Source organism: Protopterus annectens, chromosome 2.part2 (assembly GCF_019279795.1).
Source record: "Protopterus annectens isolate FY-2018-M chromosome 2.part2, PAN1.0, whole genome shotgun sequence".
NCBI classification, from domain to species: Eukaryota; Metazoa; Chordata; order Ceratodontiformes; family Protopteridae; genus Protopterus; species Protopterus annectens.
The window spans coordinates 1,083,166,029-1,083,188,820 of NC_056730.1; the positions used below are offsets into that span (position 1 = coordinate 1,083,166,029).

At 44.7% G+C, this 22,792-nt stretch overlaps 1 protein-coding gene across 2 annotated transcripts in view; it reads left to right on the top strand.

The window, feature by feature from the left end:
• LOC122795882 (clathrin light chain A-like) overlaps nt 1–22,792 on the top strand; it is a 279,023-nt gene that overhangs the window by 222,180 nt on the left and 34,051 nt on the right. Inside the window, exon 5 of one of the 2 annotated variants that reach the window (XM_044064304.1) lies at nt 22,503–22,556. The exons of the other annotated variant lie outside the window; for it this stretch is intronic. Coding sequence (XP_043920239.1) covers nt 22,503–22,556 — 54 coding nt within the window. The remainder of the gene's footprint in view (nt 1–22,502; nt 22,557–22,792) is intronic. 2 annotated transcript variants of the gene reach the window in all.

The window sequence follows — 22,792 nt, forward strand, 5'->3', positions numbered from 1 at the left end:
CAAAAGGTATGCCGGACCTGCCACAAAACCACTGGGCAGAGGCACAAAAGGAAATTGCTGCTCTCATGGACATGGGAGCTATTCAAAGAATACCACAGCAAGAACAGGGACAAGGATTTTACTCAAGACTTTTCCTGGTACCCAGAAAGGACAAAGCCTGGAGACCAACACTGGACTTGTCAATCATAAATACTTTCCTGGATGTTCCAAAATTCAAAATGTTAACACTGCAGCAACTTCTACCTATGCTGGGCAAGAAGGCTTGGCTAGTTACTTTGGACCTCAAGGAGGCATACCTGCATGTCCCAATCAGACAGTCTTGCAGAAGATACCTCAGATTCATAGCTGGCTTAAGGCATTACCAATTCTCTGCACTGCCCTTTGGCTTATTTACTGCGCCCATGGTCTTCACAAAATGCCTGGCACCAGTAATTGCGTTTTGCAGACAGAGGAATTCAAATATATCCCTACATGGGCGACTGCCTTGTTCAAGCAGAGAGCAAGGACATTCTACTAAAACATCTGGCGTTTGTAAAAAGATTATTAATTTGCCTAGGGTACACAGTAAACGAAAAGAAATCAAAACTAATGCCCTCTCAAGAGATAATATTCCCGGGTGCAAGCTTAAATATAACTGCCCAGATGGCTTATTTCACGCTAGACAAACAGACAACTGACTACTTATTTCAAAATGTTGGCAACAAAGACCCAGTTATCTGCAAGAAAAATTGGGGGCTGGGGGCTCTGTCCCAATAGATAAGAAGTGAGAGAAAATGACAACATCAGATAAAATAAATGTAAACATAACGTTCCATCTGCATTGTGCATTTTTATTCTTTCTCAGCTTTCCTCCCTCCACCCCCTTCTTTTCGACTTTTGGAAGGATCAAAAGATGCTGGAAAAACTACTGTTCCTTTGAGTCCGAGATTCTGTTTCATCATTTGCTAATGCCATGCAGGTTTAAGTGGCAGCAAACAAGATCTGAGGTATGTTAGGTGACTGGGGCATTATAAGTAAGGGAGGAGCTCGAGTGTTTGTGTCCCATAAGCTGGAAAAAGTGGCCCAGTTGGATCAGAGGATCAGATACAAACCCAACAGTTGAATGAAAATTGACAACACAGATGGAACGTAATAGTGAGTATTTAACAGAAGTCTCTCTAAACTCTTGCATATTATCCATGTAGTCCCTTATTTTCTCTTTAGTATTCTGCAGTTTCGCCTCTTGTTCCCCCTATTCTGCAATACTTTAACCTTGTCAGTCCCTCTAAATTCTTGTTAATTCTTAACTGTGTTTCTTTCTTTTATTGCTACTCTATTTTTAAACTCCAGTCCCCCTCTCCTCTTCCTAGCTATATTTTTTGAAAAAATTATATTTTTATACATGTGTATGTTTAACAGGTGGGAAGGCACCAGTGTCTCATTTATATTGTAGTTATTATTGACACGTGATCTGAAATGGTCATTAGATGTGTATCGGAGCCTTCAGTTAAATGCACATGTTCCTGTGAAATAGTTTGTCTAGCCTTGCCCAATTTTTGTACGTAGGGCATTAATATGTAAATTGTGTCCTAGCTCCTACTACTGAATTCACATCATACCAAATATTTTCATAAATTTCTTTAAACATCTACCCTCTCTTGTTCCCAGATACATCCTCACTGTTGCAAATTAAGGTCCAGTCCCCACTTACAAGTAATATTCCTTGCTGAAAGCTGATTATTTCTCCCAGAATTTTCTTAAGCTCCATTGTAGCAGTTTTAGGTGGAATATAGATCCATGCCAGAATACTTCTCCCTTGCCAGTAGCCCCTTATTACTACAAATCTGCCATTATCCTTTTTTTCCTCTTCTGTCACAATTGGAGCTCCTCTAGCAATTAATTTAAGTGCTCCACTTTTCCTTTGCCTCGTGTTCTGCTGAATAACCATCCTGAAATCATTTCTATAAAATTTTCTTTGTCATTCAACCCTGGAAACCAGCAAGTATCCAACCTAACCATCTTCAACCTCAAATTTACCAGACTAAACCGGATTCAGAACTTACTCCACTGGGAGAGCCAAGATTACTCAGAATCCAAGAAAAGGCTCAGAGACTTCCTTTTATTACCTCAGCATAGGCCCCTTGTTGCTACTCCTGTTTTAGACATTGTAGATGTATTTTCAGAGTTCGGTCTGTCTCCTGACTCTCTACCACCAGCTCCTGTTAAGCCAGACTGATACTACAGGGTTCCTGATTCACATAAATTTCTTTATAAAAACCCTGCTGCTGACCCAGAAACTATCTCTCAGGGTCCCAAAGGGGTCAAGGCTTCCACTGCAAAAAACCCTATCCCCTCTGATAGGGATTCAAGGGACCTGGACAGATGGGGGAAAAATATTTATACTTCTGCTACCTTGGCTGCAAGAGCTTTAAATTGTCAGTTTCATATGCTTAAATATCAGCAATATCTTATGTCACTGCTTAAACAGAAAATGATGACAAATTCAGAATATGCAGAAAACAAAGAAATGCAGGATTTATTGCATGCAACTGAACAGGTGGGAAAGCATACCTTGCAATGTGGTTTTGATTCTCTAGAGGCCTCCTGCAGGGCCGCTGTTACGGGTTCTGTCATTAAGAGGCATGCTTGGTTAAAAGATCAGAATCTGCCCGATCATGTTGAAGCAAAACTTTTAGATGCTCCATTACAGCATGATACTGTGTTTGGTGTTAAAGCAGAGGAGGTGTTGAAGAAAATGGAGGACAAAGCTAAATCTATGCAAACAGTCAAGGATTTCTTACAGGTACAGCCTCCCAGATTTAGCAGGAACTGGCCTACAAAGAATTGGTCCTTTCCAGTGTCAGACAGGCCACAAAGAGGCAGATACAGACGCCCTATTGGCAGATCACAGCCCCAAGGCTCATACAGGCCTAGACAATGGGGTGCTTCTACCTCCAAAAGCAGAGAAGAAAAATCACAGCCATACAGGAAACTGTCTCAATGACTTTCCCCTGCCAGCACCAAGCACTTATCTTCTGGCAGCTCCTTTGGGGGAAAACTAGCACTTTTTTTTTTTTTACAAAATTGGCACATGATCACCCAGGACAAATGGGTCTTAAATATCTTATCACAAGGCTACAGGTTCCACTTTCACACCCTGCCAAGTCCAAATGGTATGCCAGACCTGCCACGCAATCAATGGGCAGAGGCACAAAAACAAGTTTCATCCCTCATGGACATGAGGGCCATTCAGCAAGTACCACAGCAAGAGCAGGGACTAGGATTTTACTCAAGGCTATTCTTGGTGCCCAGAAAGGACAAAGCCTGGAGACCAATACTGGACCTGTCTATCCTAAACACATTTCTGGATAATCCAAAATTCAAAATGTTAACTCTGCAGCAGCTTCTGCCCATGCTGGGCAAGAAGGCTTGACTTGTGACTTTAGACCTAAAAGAGGCATACCTGCATGTCCCAATCAGACAATCATGCAGAAGATACCTCAGATTTATAGCTGGCTCAATGCACTACCAATTCTCTGCACTGCCCTTTGGCTTATTTACTGCGCCCAGGGTCTTCACAAAATGCCTGGCAGCAGTAATTGCATTTTGCAGACAAAGAAGAATTCATATATATCCCTACTTGGACGACTGCCTTATTCAAGCAGAGAGCAAGGACATTCTACTAAAACATCTGGCGCTTGTAAAAAGATTATTAATTTGCCTAGGGTACACAGTAAATGAAAAGAAATCAAAACTCGTACCCTCTCAAGAGATAATATTCCTGGGTGCAAGCTTAAATACAACTGCCCAGATGGCTTATCTCACGCCAGACAAACACAGACAACTGACTACTTATTTCAAAATGTTGGCTACATAGACACAGTTATCTGCAAGAAAAATTCTGCAGGCTTTGGGCTTTATGGCATCCTGCATTCTGCTAATTCCATATGCAAGACTGCATATGAGGAAACTTCAATGGTATCTAAAAAAGTGTTTGGACTCAACATTGCCACAGCCTGGAAATAATTACCCTCATTCCCTGCCTGTAACAGGAGTTTCGATGGTGGGCAAAGGCCTATCACTACAACAAGGGACAGCCATTCACCTTACCCACAGCCAGGCAGACTTTGACAACAAATGCATCAGATTATGCATGGGGGGCCCATATGGCAGGAAGATGTATTCAGGGCACATGGTCCGCAAGTTAAATGCATCTACATATCAGTCAAAAAGAGATGCTAGCTGTTCAAAATGCCCTGACAGCCTTCAAGGATCTACTTCATCCAGGACAACTACTGATAAAGACGGACAATACTACAGTCATGTGGTACATAAACAAGCAGGGAGGCACACATTCATACCCCTCTGCAGACTAGCCATGAACTTGTGGAACACAGCATTGACTTACCAAGTATATCTGCAAGCACAGTTCCTGCCAAGAAAGATAAATACTCTGGCAGACGAACTAAGCAGAAACCTAATGGATCCCCACGAGTGGAAATTGGATCCACAAGTCTTCAGCATGATAACAAGGAACTGGGGATGCCCGGACATAGACCTATTTGCCTCCCCTCACAACTGCCAACTACAGAGATTATGCACAAGGACTTATCACAAGCAAGCATGGAAAGTGACTCTTATCTTTCAGCTGGATAAACCTAACGCTATATGCCTTTCCTCCTCTGCCTCTCCTCCCCAAGGTACTCCTCAAGGTCAGACAAGAGAAGCCAAAAATGATACTGATTGCCCCAGACTGGCCCCGCCAACACTGGTACCCAATCCAAAAGGGCTTGTCTCAATACCCAGCTTTGACATTACCTCAAATTCCTCACTTATTGACCCAACAACACAGTCAGATACTGCACAGCCAACTCAGGACCTTAAACCTGGCAGCAAGGCAGATAATGTAGCCACTCAAGACACACCTCTCTCTAAAGCGGTGATGGATGTTATTTTGGAGGCCAGGAGACCTAGCACCAGAAAATCTTATGCAGAAAAATGGAAGAGATTCTGTGCTTGGAAGCAGGCACAAGGTATTGACACGATTGTTCCAAATATTCCTTAGATTTTGCAATACTTAACTGAGATGCTGGATAAAGGACTTTCCTTTTCATCAATTAAAATTCATGCCTCTGCCATTTCAGCTCATTACAACACAGAACCACCTATTTATTCTCATCCATTACTAAGGCAGTAATTCAGAGGGGCCAAAAACATAAGACCTCCAAGGAGAGCACCAATATCTGCATGGGACCTCAACTATGTCTTTGAAAAACTCACACTGCCTCAGTTTGAGCCAGCCTCTGCAGCTGATATAAAATTCTTATCCTGGAAAACAGCTCTGCTCCTAGCAATAACCTCTGCTAGACGAGTCTCAGAGTTACAGGCACTCATGGCTGTGGAACCTTTTATCATTTTCCATCCTGACAGGGTTTCTCTGAGGACAAACACTATATTTATGCCTAAGGTAGTGTCCATTGTGACCCTTAACCAAATAATTCATTTGCCTACCTTTTATCCAAGCCCACAGAATAAGAGTGAGAGACTTCTGCATTCTTTGGACATTCACAGGCAGCTACGCTTCTACTTGGACAGAACTAAAGCTTTCAGGAAGACTGAACAACTTCTAGTGGCATATGCTGCAGGATCACAAGGAAAGCCCATCTCAAAGCAGACAATTTCAAAGTGGATAGGCCACTGCATTCGTTTCTGCTGTTCACAACATGGCAAATCAGTGCCTAAGGGCATTAGGCCACATTCAACCAGAGCAGCAGCCACTTCAGCAGCCTTCCTCAGAGGAGTACCAACCAAAGACATCTTAGAGGCTGCAACTTGGAGTTCAGTGCACACTTTTACAAAGCACTGTCACTTACCTCTCTACTCTAAATCCAGGGCAGGCTTTGCCACTACAGTTCTGCAGGGCCTCATAGCCTCTCCTAATCCTATTTAGCTCCAGCCTCCCAACCTTAGCTTTGGGATTCAACCCAATTGTAATGACTGCAACAGTGAAACACGATGAACGTAGTACAGTTGTGTACCTACCATAAATGTAGTTGTTAGTGTATTCACTGTTGCAGTCCAGGTTACCCTCCCACCACCCCCCTTTTCCTTTACTGGGACTTCTGTACTTCTCTATTCTATACAACCTATGGGGTATATTTGCTTGTAGATGAAGGAAAAGATGTTTTTTGTGTATGCATGCTTATTGGCATAATTTAGCCTACCATTTTAGGGGCACCTGACATCTGGGGCAAGAAAAACTGAAGAAAATGGCGTCTGCTGCATCTTTTATATCCCTGGCGCACTGACTTCAGGGAGGAGGTGACAGCAACCGACGCCGATCCTGGACTTTGGAACTCGGGCCGACTGTGGGTAGCCTGCCAGCAGGATAACCCAATTGTAATGACTGCAACAGTGAATACACTCGAACATCTACATTTATGGTAGGTACACAACTGTACTTTCTTCGACAGCCCCATCCTTTCCAGTCAAACTTAGATATGCAAAAGCCACATTCGCTGGTGGATACTGTCAGACTACATTTGCCTAGGTCAGTCTTTCATTCTCTCTCCCATACCCACATTGACAGTGGACGCCTTTAACTTTGGAAGGACTGTCCAAGATACTTGACCCCCCCCCCCCCAAGAGACCAATTTGCATATCAGTGTCCTGGAGATGAGATCAGTTCTTTTAGCTTTGCAGGCATTTGTAGATGCTGTCCGTCTTGGGGACCTTTGTAATTCAGACTGACAAATGTATCTGTAGTCTGGTACATCAAGGGTGAACTCTATCTTACCCCCTCTGCTGAGAAGCCATGAGGAGTATGGCAGTGTTGGTGTCCTCTAACTGCTTTCTAGTAGCAGGACACATCCCAGAGAATACAACTTACTAGCGGGCAAACTCAGCAGGTCCATTCTCATGCCTCATGAGTGGTCTGTCAGTCATTCAGTGGTGGAGAACTTTTTCTGTTGGGGCCAACCATGCTGCAGTCTTTTTTCTCCCCAAAACAAGTGCAGCAGGTATTTTGCCCGGATCCCCCCTCGGGGGGGGGGGGTCGCAGAGAAATGCTCTAGTCCACATTTGGCCCTTCGGTCTTCTTTACGCCTACCCCTCAGTACCTCTGATTCTATAGTTTTTACAGAAAGCCAATCGGTTGAAGAGCTCAGTCATCCTGATTGCCCCTTTTTGGCCTTGCCAGGTTTGGTTCCCCTTTTTCTTGTGTCGTTTCCCCTATCCTTGGATACTGGATCATAGTCTATACCTTCTGTTGCATCCATCAGGGATGAAACATCCCAATATCCCAGCCCTCAAGTTAACTGCATGGTTGCTCCAATTCCACTAATGGCCAGAGCCCAGGCTTTTCTTCCCCAGTATGTGCTATACTTTTATCAACACAAAAAGACTCCACTAAAAGGATTTACAAAAGTATGGAAACAATTTTCATTTTGGGCTCTGGAGAATAGCATTGATCCATTCACTATCCCTGTCTCTGCTGTACTAGACTTTTTAGCTACCCTGGTACAGATGGATTTCACCCTCCTGTTTAAAAACCTGTGTTGATTACTGGCTCCTATTTTTACTCTGATTTTTAATACATCATTAGAGCTGTGTGAAATTCCCGTATGTTTCAAACAAGCCATGATCATTCCAGTCCTTAAAAAATCCAGTATAACAGAACTGAATGATTACTGGCCTGTTGCTTTGACATCTGTAGTCGCAAAGACTTTTGTAAGGCTGGTGTTAGCTCACTTAATGGATATTGCAGCTCCCTCGCTGGACCACCTTCATTTTGCATCTCGAGAGAACCAGTCAGTGGATGATGCAGTTAATACGGGCCTGCACTATGTCTTGCAACATCTTGACAACCCAGGGACATGTGCAAGGATTCTGTTTGTGGATTTCAGCTCTGCAATTTAATACAATAATTCCAGAACTTCTTTACTTGAATTTCTCCCAGCTTTCCATTCCTGTTTCCACCTGTTAGTGGATCACCAATTTTCTGACCAATAGGAAACAGCAGATGAAACTGGGGAAATTTACATCTAGCTGTTGCACAATCAATAAAGGTGCCCCCAGGAATGTGAGCTTTCCCCACTGCTATTCTCCCTCTACACTATTGACTGCACCTCTAAGGATCTCTGTGTCATACTTAATAAATCTGAAAATACAACTATCATCGGGCTCATCAGGAATGGTGATGAGTCTGCATACAGACAAGTGGTTGAGCCGCTGGCCCTTTGGTGTAGTCAAAATAACGTGGAGCTGCACACTCTTAAAACTGTTTAGAAAATAGTGGACTGTAGGAGTGGTGCTACAATATTATCCCCCCTTTCTATATTTAATACTGCTGTCAGTTGTGGAATCCTTCAAGTTTTTGGGATCTATAATCTCCCAGGACTAGAAGTGGGAGACCAATTTAGGGTCCATCATAAAAAAAGGCACAACAGCGAATGTACTTTTTGAGACAGCTGAGGAAGTTCAACCTTCCACAGGAACTGTTTATACAGTTCTATATAGCAGTCATCAAGTCTCTTCTCACCTCATCAATAACAGTGTGGGTTGGATCTCTGTCTAATCATGACAAAAAATAGGTTGCATTGAATAGTCAGGTCTGCTGAAAATATCATTGGTGCTAGTTTGCCCTCCTTACAAGACCTGTACTATTCCAGAGTCTTGAAAAGAGCAGGGTAAATCATCACCAACCCTTCACATCCAAGCCACCATCTTTTTGAACTATTACCATCAGCCAGGCGTTATAGATTAAGACACACCAAAACAAACAGATATAACAGTGTTTTCCCACAGGCCATCAAGTTCATAAATGGTTTATTAGGTTGGGTATTCTTTTTCCCAAGCCTCCAAGTCTTGTTAATACTTGATGTTCTTCATCTCACATTGCTGCAGTCCTTACACTTGGGTAGTCCGCTGTCCTCGGTCGGCCCGAATATCAAAGTATAAGGCTGACGTCGGTCAAGGCGCATTTGACTGACATCAGGACGTCAGGGTACAAATGCGCATGACCCACGTCATATCCTCAGTCTTTTTTGCCGCATGGTCCGATGCAGAAGCAGCATTGCAAGTGCCGGTTGGCGTTCTGAGATTTTTCGATTTCGAAGTTTCAGACCGAGTTCAAAGTTGGCTAAGTACCCGTTGGGAATATTTTAGTTTTTCTTGCCTCAGTGATTTACGGATGTCAGAAAAAGTCAATAATTGCATTTCTTGTGGGAAACAGATACCGCATAGAGATTATCATACTTTGTGTATTCCTTGCTTAGGGCCTGAGCACGGCGTTGTTGGCTGTCGCTCTTGTGCTAGATTTAATAAACGCACTATAAAGAAGGTTGGATTGTGCAAGGTTAGTCTTTGGGAAGCGGTGCAATTATAAAATGCCGTCGGATGCTCCGGCCGCTTCAAAGAAGCGCAAGGACAAAGCAGTTAAGCCTAGGCTAGAAGAACCGTCTGTACGGACGCCGGTTCTTTAGAGGTGTCGGTGGAGCCGGTGGCTCCACCGGAGGTTTCTTTGTGTTCCCAGGGTGAGACTTTATTATTGCAAGATGTGGCCTCTCAGGAGGCAAGTCAGGCTGAGGGGGCTTCTCAGGTTACTATACTCCCCTCCCTTCCTAGGGTGGCTAGGCCCTCTCCTTCTGTTTCAAAGGCTTCTCCCACGGGCAGGCCAGGTTTAGCTTCAGTTGGTGTTACCCCTAGCTCTTCAGGAACTGTGCCCAAGAAGCATATGCTTAAAATGGCAGAAGATTTGATTACTTTGATTAGGGGTTCTATGCCCCCTCCTGATAAGAGACCTAGGGTGGAGCCTGAGCTGGGGGTTTTTGAGCAGGCTTCAGATGTTTCAGAGTCTTCGGTTGAAGACTTGCAGGAGTGCTCTCCTTATTCTGATTCTGATGTGGATGATTCTACTCCTTCTGCTTCTCCTCCTGAGGATTTTTCTTTTTCAGAAACTCTTCATTCCATGAGGGAGCATTTTAAGTGGGAAGGTCAGGACTTCTCTGATTCCAGGAAAAGGCTTAGGGAATATTTGTTTTTACCCCAGCATAGGCCTTTGGCTATACCTCCTGTTTTGGATATAGTGGAAGATGTTTTTACAGAGGCTTCTCTTAATCCTGATTCTTTGCCTCCTGCTCCTGTTAAGCCGGATAGGTATTACAGGGTGCCTGAAGCTCATAAGTATCTTTTTAAGAGTCCTAGGGCAGACCCAGAAACTGTTAGCCAGGGGCCTAAAGGTGTTAAGGCTTCTGTTGTTAAGAATCCGGTTCCTGCAGACAAAGAGGCTAGGGCCTTGGATAGATGGGGAAAGAAAGTTTATACTTCTTCCACTCTTGCTATGAGGGCTTTGAATTGCCAGTTTCACATGTTGAAATACCAAAACTATCTCCTTTCACAATTGAAGTCTAAGGTTGATGCTCTGGCAGAAGGTATTGATTGTAAAGAGTTGCAAGATTTAGTACATGTTTCTGAACAGGTGGGTAAGCATTCTTTGCAATGTGGTTTTGATGCTGTACAGGCCTCGTCTAGGGTGGCTGCCACTGGGTCAGTTCTTCGCAGGCACGCCTGGCTAAGGGATCAAAATTTGTCTGAACATGTTAAAACAAGGATTTTAGATGCTCCTTTACAATCTGGCGTGTTGTTTGGTCCTCCTGTTGAGGCAGTTTTAAAGAAAATGGAAGACAAAGCTAAGTCTATGCAGACTGTTAAAGATTTTTTGCAGGTCCAGCCTCCAAAGTTTAGTAGAAATTGGCCTACTAAGGGGTGGACGTATCCTTCTTATGATTCCCAGTCTAGGGGTAGATCTAGACGTGGTAGGGGCAGAGCTCAGGGCTCTTTCAGGCCTAGAACAGGGAGTTCTCCTGCACAGTCTTCGGGTGAGGGCAGGGGTCAGTCCTTTCGTAAACAGACCCAATGACCTACCTTTTCAGCTGCCAGAGCCTTCTTGTCTGGCAGCACCTTTGGGAGGAAGGTTGGCACTTTTCAAAGAAAATTGGAGTTTAATTACCCAAGACAGATGGGTATTGGATATCATACACCACAGCTACAGGTTTTATTTCCATACCTTGCCTCCTTTCAAAGGCATGCCAGACGTTCCTCCTCAACAAAGAATAGAGGCTCACAAGCAGGTTTCTCTGTTGCTCCAAATAGGGGCCATACAGCCGGTCCCTATGCCAGAAGTGGGCCTAGGATTTTATTCTCGCCTGTTCCTAGTACCAAAGAAGGGGAACACGTGGAGACCAATTTTGGATTTATCTATCCTCAACACTTATCTGGACATTCCCAAGTTCAAAATGTTGACGTTGCAGCAGCTTTTACCTCTGCTGGGCAAAGATCATTGGATGGTAACTTTGGATCTCAAGGAGGCTTACCTTCATGTTCCTATCAGACTAAGTTGCAGGAAGTATCAGCGTTTTCGAGCTGGGACTTCTCACTATCAGTTCTCTGCATTGCCCTTTGGCTTATCTACTGCGCCCAGAGTGTTCACGAAAGTTCTGGCTCCAGTGATAGCTTTCTTCAGGCTAAAAGGAATACAGATCTATCCTTATTTGGACGACTGCCTGATTCTGGCTCAAGGAAGGGAAGAGCTTCTTCATCATTTGGAATATGTGATAGCAGTGCTAAGATGCCTGGGGTATTCTGTGAGCGAAATAAAGTCCAGTCTAGTACCCTCTCAGGACATGTGCTTTCTGGGTGTGAGACTGAATACAGCATCCCAGATGGCCTTTTAACCCGGACAAACAAAAGAGTCTATCCCTTTACTTCCATCAACTATCTCATCAGTCCGGGCTGACTGCAAGGACAGTCCTTCAAGCCTTAGGGTTCATGGCATCTTGTATTCTGGTGCTTCCCAATGCCAAACTGCATATGAGGAAGCTACAATGGTATCTCAAAATGTATGGACACAGCACTGCCAGGATCTGGACACTGTCATTCAAATAATACCTTGCATTCAAAAGGAATTTTTGTGGTGGGCTCAGGAATGTCACCTAAACAAGGGACTCTCTGTGACCCAGCCAGAGGCGAGTCAGATTTTAACGACAGATGCCTCAGACAAAGCTTGGGAGCTCATCTAAATGGAAAGTGGATACAAAACAAGTGGCCTGTCAGACTACAACATCTACATATCAACATGAAGGAGATGTTAGCAGTCCAGTTTGCATTAATAGCTTTCAAGGAATTACTTCTTCCAGGGCAGGTGTTGATTCTAACAGACAACACAACTGTCATGTGGTACATCAACAAGCAAGGGGAACATTCTTATCCTCTATGCAGGCAAGCAATGATTTTGTGGGAGACTGCTCTCAGTTTACAGCTCAATCTTCAGGCAAGGTTTCTGCCAGGAGCACAGAACTCCTTAGCAGATGTGTTGAGCAGGCAATTATGGATCCCCACAGTGGAAATTGGATCCTCATGTATTTCAGAAATTGACAGTGTCATGGGGAACTCCAGACATAGATCTGTTCGCTTCTCCACTAAACCATCAGCTCCCAAAGTTTTGCACAAAAGGTTTCATCCCACAGCTTGGAGAGTGGATGCTCTTTCTTTCAATTGGAGCAATCTTCATGTGTATGCCTTTCCACCTCTGCCTCTCCTCCCAAAGGTACTTCTAAAGGTCAGACAGGACAAGCCAAGGATGATTTTAATAGCTCCGGATTGGCCTCGACAGCACTGGTTCCCATTACTGAGAAGTCTGATGGGAAGCCTCCATGGCCTTTGCCTTCGATTCCACACCTGTTGTCGCAGGAGGACAGCCATTTGCTAAATGTCAAGCTTCACTCTCTGCACCTAACAGCCTGGCATATTCTGTTTTGAACCATAGTGGGCCTCCACTTCCTCAGCAAGTTTTGAATGTTATTTTGGAAGCTAGAAGGCCTAGTACAAGGAAAGTGTACGCAGACAAATGGAAGAGATTTTTATTTTGGAGTGCAGCAAAAGATTTTGATGTTTCTGAGCCTAATTTGTGTGTGGTTCTTCAATATGTTACTGAGTTACTAGACAAAGGTTTGTCTTTCTCTTCTATTAAAGTTCATGCTGCAGCAATTTCGGCTCACTATGATTGCGACCCACCATTGTTTTCTCATCCTTTGTTCAAGCAATTTCTTAGAGGGGCAAAGAATATAAGACCCCCGAAGAGCTCCTACTCCTGCTTGGGATCTCAATTTTGTGTTGGAGAAACTCACTCTACAACCTTTTGAGCCTGCAGCTACTTCTGAGTTTAAATATTTGTCATGGAAGACTGCTTTTTTGTTGGCCATTACCTCTGCAAGAAGGGTTTCTGAATTGCAGGCCCTTATGGCGGTTGAGCCTTTCTTGATTTTCCATAAGGATAGGGTATCATTACGTACTAATCCTTCCTTTATGCCTAAGGTAGTTTCTAGTGTGGCTTTAAACCAAACTATTCATTTGCCTACTTTTTATGCAAATCCCCAAAATAAAGGGGAAAAGATTTTGCACACTTTAGATGTACACAGGCAGTTGCGTTATTATTTGGACAGAACTAAAGGGTTCAGGCAGTCTCAGCAGTTGTTTGTTTCTTTTGCTTTGAGTTCTCAGGGCAAGCCTGTGTCAAAACAAACTATTTCTAAGTGGATTGGGTTTTGCATTGCTTTCTGTTATTCCCATCATGGCAAGGAGATTCCAGCTGGGATTAGGCCTCATTCCACTAGGGCTACTGCCACTTCAACAGCTTTTTGAGGGAGTGGCAACCAAGGATATTTTGGAGGCAGCTACTTGGAGTTCAGTGCATACTTTCTCTAGGCATTATCACCTGCCACTTTACTCTAAATCCAGGGCTGGTTTTGCCACTGCTGTTTTGCAGGGCATTTTGGCAGCTCCTGCTTCCTTGTAGTTAGCCATCCTCCCTTACCTCTGCTTTGGGATTCTACCCAAGTGTAAGGACTGCAGCAATGTGAGATGAAGAACATAGTACAGTTTTGTACCTACCATAAATGTAGATGTTCAAGATCCACATTGCTGCAGTCCAATACCCCCTCCTTCCCCTCTGTAGTTAGAGGTGGTTGTGTGGGTTGGGTTGTACATATTGTGTATATTGTATATATATTGTACATATAGTTAGTGCAAGGGTGGTTGGTTGGTTGTTTGCTGTCTTTTGGTTTTGACCTTTATTTTTAGGGTCTTCTGACATCTGGGGCAAGAAAAGACTGAGGATATGACGTCGGTCATGCGCATTTGTACCCTGACGTCCTGATGTCAGTCAAATGCGCCTTGACCGACGTCAGCCTTATACTTTGATATTCGGGCCGACCGAGGACAGCGGACTACCCAAGTGTAAGGACTGCAGCAATGTGGATCTTCGAACATCTACATTTATGGTAGGTACAAAACTGTACTTTTCTTTGAGTTTATTTCAATATTTTTTGCACCGAGTTACAATTTGCACCTTGTATGTACACACATTTACATATTTTTTTTGGCTTGTTCTTAATATAGTTGTATGTATGTCCATTTGTCTTGTTAATAGTTGTATGTGTCGTTTATGTAATTCATACTTGGATTCATTGAAACAAGAGTCAAATTCCTTGTATGCAAGGCCTTTTTTAAAGGCACCTTCCTCCTTAGACCTTCAATGAAGGATTCATCACCCCCTGGGATTTAACAGTAGTACTGCAACGTTTGACTCAAAAACCCTTTGAACCTTCAGCAAAAACTGACTTAAAGTATCTGTCTTGGAAAACAGCCTTCTTAGTGGCTGTTACTTCAGCTAAAAGGATTTTCGAACTCTACTCCATCAAATGCTCATTACATTGCTTTTCGTAAAGACAGGGTTACGTTACAAACCAGTCCTTTTTGACCAAAAGTGGCTTCTGAATCTAATATTAATCAAATGATTTATTTGCCAGTGTTCTTTCTAAAATTTTCAAGCAAAGGAGAATACATGTTGCATATTTTGTATTTGCACAGACAGTTCTGTTTCTACTTAAACAGAACAAGAGCATTCAGAAAAACAGACCAGTTTCTCTCTCTCTCTCTCAGCTAAGACTAGTATCTAAGTGTGATGTCTGCTGCTGGGTCCCTATATTGGAATTCCACTCTGCAACAGATTTGTCAGTTTTCCCCCTTGGAATGCAATATGTACTTGACCCAAACAGGCAGAGAATATACCTCTTGTCTATGAGGAACAGTGTTGGAATATTATTTTACACCATTATTCGGGTCAGTAGTTGACCTTTGCTGATTGTTTCTGTTTGTGTTGATATGAAGTTGTAGATGTTAAGTTGTCAATCTCGCCTTCATTCTTGCTTGATGGGTTCGGAGCCGATCCCTCGGCTCCGACTCGGCACTTGCTTTAGCTCGAGAACTCCTTTTACCAGCTCGAGGCAGCCCCATATCCCATGATGCAAGGCAGGAAGTACCCAGATCTCGTTTGCCGCTTCGCTTGGGAGTTCTTCTCTTTACCAGCTCCTGGTAAGTAATTCACATTTGTGACTTTTAAGCCCCTTTTTAGTTAAAAACTTTTTGTTTTGATAGTTTAACTTTAAATTTAACTTTTTCTGACAGAAATCCCTGTCTCTTTTAATTTTTTAGTCAGTTAATTTCCCTGTCCCATCCCCCCCCCCTGTTAGGGTGTGTGTGTTGGTATTTTTTACTAAATACCTTTTTTGGTATTAGTTTAATTTAATTGGACTGGTGTGTGTGTGTTTTGTTAGGCACCATGTCTAAAGAGAGGGTTTCAGGTTTTAAGAAGTGTGACTCGTGCTGTCAGAAGATGTCTCTGACAGACGGTCACACTTCTTGCCTGTACTGTTTAGGCCCTCTTCACCTGCAGGACTCCTGTGCTATTTGTCACTCCTTCAGCCAGAGAGTCCTGCAGGAGAGAAAATAAGTTGATTCTCAGGGGTCTTCTTAAGCCGGAGGGCTCTCCGGCTAAGTCGGCCCCACAAAATCAACTAAATCTGCCAAGACCCAGGCTTCTCTTTCTAACCCTGTGGCCTCGGCTCCGCCTCGAATAGACTCGACATCGGCTCGGCTGGAGCGATTCTGAATCCACTAAGCTTTGGCCGATGGCTATCGGTGCCGAATCTGCTGACCACTGTGGTGTCGGTTCCGACCGGCTCCGACACCCACGTGGCGCGGGCATCGGTGTCTGCTCAGAACGGCTCCGACACCCATGTGGCACAGGCATCGGTGTCGGCTCCGATCGGCTCCGGCACCGTTACTTTGGTGGCTGTATCGGCTCCGGGTGGGGCCGATACATCGGCGTTCTGCCGGCTCCGAGAAATCGGTGCCGACAGGATCAGTAATATCGGCTCCGATGACCCATTCCAGGAAGAGGTCGAGGTCTCCTTCCTTGGAGCCGATACTTTCGGCCTCGCCTCTTCTATCGGAACGGAGCCATCGGAGCCGATCTTCAAGGTCATCCAGGTTGTCAGACCATGACCTAGAGAGAGTGGTCAGTAGATTGCTCAAGTCACAGGTACTGGCCCAAATGCTACACAGTCCGTCTCAGCAGGCGACTGTTGGTCCACACCCGTTACAGTTCCTCCTTCAACTCTACCCCAGAGCTTGGAGTTGGAGTCTTCGGGCATGGTTACTGCTACGGCTGGAGGGCGGATACCCCTTCTGTTCCTTCAGCCCCTACTCTTATCTCCTCTTCCTTAGAGGGATTCGGTGGTCGGGCTTCCATGGTCTCCTCCGAGGGGTGAGTGGCATCGGACCCTTGTCCGAACCCGCTCTTCCCCTTGGAGCCTCGGCCTTGGTGAGCTCGGCTCCGACATCTGCCTCGGAGACTTCCCTTTCGGTGGCCCCTGGGGTTCCTAGCTCTTGGGCGGGCCTCTCGGACCTGCCTGGGAGGGAGCATTCGAGGTGATGAAGAGTGTACTGGCCACTGGTATCAGTCAGCAGTCTCTTCCGTAGCTCCTCCCTCTATTGTACCTGTTGACATCTCTGCCACTTCTCTTGCTACAGGACCCAGAGATCCTCCGCCTCAGGTTTCCCCATTGGGAATTTCCCGCTCTTCCGTGGATTCTCCTGATCTTTCGGGAGATCCTCCTAGGATGAGTACTTGTAAGAGGAAGCATGTAGACTCCCTGAGTCTGTCACTGATACTGACTTTGATGAGTCAGAGGGATCCCTAGATCCCCTCTCAGGATGTCTCCTTCTCAGACATCCTAGAACTTCTGAGACAGAGGGGAAACTGGCCCACCAACAATCCCTCTGAGGATGAGTCAGTATACCTAGAGGCGTTTGGATCTCGGCCCTCCACCTCCTGGGTGTCTCCGCCTTCGACCCCTTATGCAGGTTATTGCACGAAGGCGTGGACAGCTCCTGACTCTGTAGAGCCAGTCCCTAGGAGGCCTTCTAAATTTATAACTGCCCCTAGTGACAAACAATTCCTTACCAAGGGTGTCCCGCTGATGCCATGGTGGTGGCTGCGGCCACCAAAAGGAACTTGCAGATCCTTCCGTGCCGTCCATCCTCCTAATAAGGACTCTAGGACCATGGATAGGTACGGCAAGCGGATGTTTTCCTCAGCGACCTTTGCTATCGTCGCTGAATTATCTTTGTCACTTCACCAGACTCCAGAGATATCCTGAAGGAGCTGGGAGAAGTAGTTCAGGATCCCACAGCTGCAGGGGCCCAAGAAAAGATTGCTTAGCAGCTAGGAACCCTCAATTCCATTGCTAACTCCTCCATGCGGCTAATATCTTATGCTGCTGATGGGCGAGTAGAGCCGCAGAGCACAGGTGTGGCTCTTAGGCGCCAAGCCTGGATGCGGCTATGTGATTTTGCGGATCCCTTTAAGGCGTCCTTCACAAATTCTCCCTTTGATGGGTCAGCTTTGTTTGGCCCTCAGGTGAAGGAAACCTTGACCAGGTGTGAGCAGGACGGCAAGACTCTTTCTGCTGTTGGAGTCCGTTTTCCACCCCTTCTAGGCCTTATCCCAAAGGACAGAAGGGTGGGAAGATGTGGTTCCGTAAATCCCAAGGAGTCACGCCGATTCACGTGGTCAGTTTACCCCTAGAGGCAGAGGGGTAACAACAACAGGCGCCGCTCTAGAGGCAGAGGGGTCGAAGAATCAGGGCAACAGGGAGTCTCTTCCTGAGAAGCCCTTTCAGCATCCCTGAGGTGTTGCCCGGCTGTCCCTCCTTGGAGGCAGTCGGGAAGATTATCACTGTACCCAGAAGCCTGGCATTCCCTCACTCAAGACAGATGGGTACAGTCGATCATATCCAAGGGTTACATAATTCCTTTCGAGGTAAGTCCCTTCCCCTCAAGTTCCCTTCCAGATGTACCACCCGGTCTAAGGGACATTGCAGAGTTAGAGATCGCAAAACTACTGCAAAAAAGAGCCATTCAGCCAGTCACAATAGACCATTCAGAGCCCGGAATCTACTCAAGGTTCTTTTTGGTCCCCAAAAAGACGGGAGACTGGAGACCAATATTGGATCTCAGCAGACTCAACAAGTCTGTCAGGAAGACAAGATTCCGAATGGTCACTCTTCAGTCAATTCTGCCCTTCTTACAGAAGGACAACTGGATGTGCTCAATAGATCTTCAGGATGCGTACTATCACATCAAAATTCACAGACGCTCCAGGAGATTTCTCCGCTTTCGGCTGGGGTCCAGTCATTTCCAGTTCAGAGCCCAGCCCTTTGGTCTCACTACAGCCCCCAGAGTGTTCACCAAATGCATGGCAGTGGTCACGGCTCACCTGAGGCGTCAAGGATTCCAGGTGTTTCCGTATCTCGACGACTGGCTCCTGTCAGCCACCACCAGGCATCAGCTTATACAAGCCAGGGATTACACAATAGACCTTTGTTCTCATTTGGGCATCTCAGTCAACTCGAAAAGTCATCCTTATCGCCCTGCCAGTCTATTACCTTCATAGGCAAACTTAAACACTGTTAGGATGTCAGCTACCCTTACAGAACAAAGAGTTTCAGACATTCAGACTCATGTCAGGATCATTCTGGCCAGCAAGAAGGTACAGGCCAGAATGGTTCTAAAGGTATTAGGTCTTATGGCTGCGGCCATCACTCTTCTTCCCTGGCTCGATTCTACATGCGCCTCCTTCAGTGGATGCTGTTCACACAGTGGTCATACCAGCAACTCCCAATCGTCACCAGATTCTGGTGACACAAACATGCAAAGAACATCTTGCTTGGTGGATCACATCGTCTCAGGTTCACCAAGGCAGGTGCTTTGTACCTCCGTCCCGATAGCCACTGTCACCACGGATGCCTCCCTGATCGGGTGGGGGTCATTATCAGGGCAGGATGGTTCATGGGGCGTGGCAACCGTTCGAGTACCATCTGCACATAAATGTCCTGGAGATGAGAGCAGTGCTTTTAACGTTGCAAGCCCTCAGCGACTTTCTTCCCGTAGGGACAATTGCAGTCCACACAGACAACATGTCTGTAGTTTGGTATATCAACAAACAGGGCGGAACCAAGTCCTACCCCTTGTGTCGAGAAGCTCAGACTATGGCAATGGGCGATCTCCTCTCATCGGTTTCTGGTAGCAACGCATATCCCTGGGAAAACCAACATTATAGCGGACAGATTGAGCAGAGCTATTCTCATGCCTCACGAGTGGTCTCTCAAGCAATCCATAGCGGAAGAGATTTTTCTGGAATGGGGTCGTCCATGTTGCGATCTTTTGCTACTCCCCAAAACAGCAAATGTCCAGACTTCTTCAGCCTCTTCCCTCTATCAGGCCATCCCCAGAGGCGCTCTGACCCAGGATTGGCCCCAGGGACTTCTTTATGCCTTCCCTCCATTTCCTCTGATCCTTCAGGTGATCCAGAAAGCTACCGTTTTGAGAGCCAAATTGATTCTCATTGCCCCTTACTGGCCTCGACAAGTTTGGTTCCGTTCCTCCATCATCACCTTTTGGTGCAGCCGTGGCATCTGGACCCAGTGCCAGATCTACTGATTCACCAATCCGGTCAGCTGCACCGGTCAATCCCTTCTCTCAACCTCACAGCATGGTTGCTCCACTTCCTTCCTTAGCCAGGCTTCCTTTGATCTCTAACCCAGTTAGAGATATCATAGTAACTTCACTAAAATCCTCTACCAGGAGGATTTACACAAGCAAATGGAAGCGTTTCTCTTATTGGGCTAAGGCCCAAAATATTGATCCTTTTACTGCCCCTGTTCAGGCAGTTCTGGACTTCTTAGCAGAGATTTTCCATGCAGGCTCCTCTTCTTCCACAGTCAGAGTTCAGTTGGCTGCTATTTCTAATTTTCATGTCGGGATAGCAGATCATAATATTATGTCCCATAGGCTCTGCAGGGCCTTTTGAAAGGAATTTTCCTACTAAAGCCTCCAATCAGGAATCCTCCTCCTCAGTGGGATTTAAATTTAGTGCTGACATCCTTGATTCTTCCCCTTGAGCCAGCTGTTTCTTGTTCCCTGAAATATCTTTCTTGGAAAACTTTATTCCTAGTGGCTATTACATCTGCCAGGAGGGTGTCTGAACTTCATGCTCTTTCGGTTCGACCGCCCTATTTGATTTTTCACAAAGACAGAGTATCTTTGAGAACTAATCCATCCTTTTACCTAAGGTCGCTTGAAAAACAATCTGAATCAATCTATTGATCTCCTGTATTTTTCCTAACTATTCAGATAGAGCTGAACAAAAGCTACATTATCTTGGCGTCCACCGTCAGCTTAGATATTATTTGGACAGAACAAAAAATTTAGAAAATCTGATCAACTTTTTGTTTCCTATGCGGATAATAAAAAGGCCTTCCTGTTTCTAAAGTGACTTTGTCCAGATGGCTTTCTTCGGTCATCACTGAAATTTATACGATCAGGGGAAAACAGCTGTGCTCAAAACCTAAAGCACATTCAACTAGGAGTTTAGCTACTTCTACAGCTTTTCAAGCTAGACTGCCTTTAGACACTATTTGTGCAGCGCCACTTGGGCCACTCCTCACACTTTTGTTTCCCATTACAAATTGGACTTGGCCTCCAGGGACAGAGCCAGTTTTGGCTCTACAGTCCTCAAGAGTTTGTTCCATTGAGCCACCCAGGATAGAGGTGCTAGGACGCGGTCCCATCAAGCAAGAATGAAGGCGAGATTGACAACTTAACATTAAGAAGTTATGTACCTACCATAACGTTCCATGTTAGTTGTCTTCTCTGCCTTCTTTCTTCGACCCTCCCTCCTTCCCCTGGCCTGGACAGACCTTGTATAAGAAACTATAATGCTAAAGACCATTCAGACCTGGTCCTTTTTCCATTTGTAAGTTTCTTCTTCCTTTGGGAAGTATTGTTTATGCTTGGTGTTATTGCCCTTTTGTCAACAAACGAGATCTGGGTACTTCCTGCCTTGCATCATGGGATATGGGGCTGCCTCGAGCTGGTAAAAGGAGTTCTCGAGCTAAAGCAAGTGCCGAGTCGGAGCCGAGGGATCGGCTCCGAACCCATCAAGCAAGAAAGAAGGCGAGAGAAGACAACTAACATGGAACGTTATGGTAGGTACATAACTTCTTATTATTGCTTAAACAGTTAATTTACAGTTAGTGTGACTTTTGCACTGCTTGAGATTTTACAGTAAACATTTCATATATTAAAGCAAGTCAAGTGGTCATCAGCTGCTTTGCTTTCCTTCCCCATTCTGGCCTCTTACCAAACCAGGTTCCTTGCATTGTGATCATGCAGAGTTCTCCGCTTGGTGAACCCAATGCACTGCATCATTTTTAGAGGAATTTCTACAGGTCTGCTATTTTCTCCGTTATGTTCCTGACTAGCTCTGTTTGCTGTCAAGTAGCAGTTTTAATCAGTCAGGTTTTACTTCTTGCCATCATGCTGTGCAACGCAGATTTGTTGTTTCAGTAGAATTTTGTATGGATTGCCTTTCATGAGAAAATACAAAATAGAAGCTGGACAATTCGTCATTTGAAATTGCTTACAGATGGAATTTTTATTGAAAAAGGAAGCTAAATTATGTCTGCTACTGATGGCCACTGTTGAGAATTACTCTGTAAAATGTTGCTTCCTGTTAGAGGAAGTTCTAAACTGCTTGGTATGCTATTTGCTATCACAAAAATCTATTTTCTTTAGCCATGTGTCAAGCCTACATGGCCAAAGTTATGAAGTCTAAGGTCCTGTACAGTTCATGCAGGTTTGCATTCATATTTTCCAACTGTAGTTTGCATAAAGGATGAAAGTATTAAATTTAGTGATATTGGCAAGCTGCAAGTCAAAATGCTTCCTTATTGCATGCATTGTATTCCAATTTTGAAAATTTTTAAAAACATTGTGTACTTAGATTTTGCAGATTTTTCCATGCTGCAGCTGAACTGCTTGGGTTCTGTAATAGAGTACTGAGGTTTCTTTTGTGTTGGGGATAACCATATAAAGAGCAAAAGCATCGCAGCTGGAATATAATTCATTTGATATTTAGTTGAATGAAGCAGTAAATTGGTGCATGCTATTGATTCTGTCCTGCTGCTGCAGTGTTAAGCATAACTCTTAATGGTTTCCTCCACTTTTACTACCTTCTCTTTTTTTCTTGCCTGCTGCCTTTCTTTGGATACCTTGCTGTCTAGAGTGGCAGATGAAGCTTTCTACAAACAACCCTTCGCTGATGTGATTGGTTATGTGTATGTTGCTAAACTATATTCTTTTTATGCTTTCCATTTGTGTTCAACTTTTATGTATTTTTGTGTTGTGCATTTTGTTCTGTGTTTACTGTATTGTACATGTATACTTTATCTGGTAAGTATTGCTGTAGCTGACTAGTGTTTTCTAAAACTAGAAGTCTGTGCCTTTTTCAGGGTATGTCCTTTTGAAAGTTTTTGATGGTTTGACATTAGTGATAAACAATAATTTTCACAGA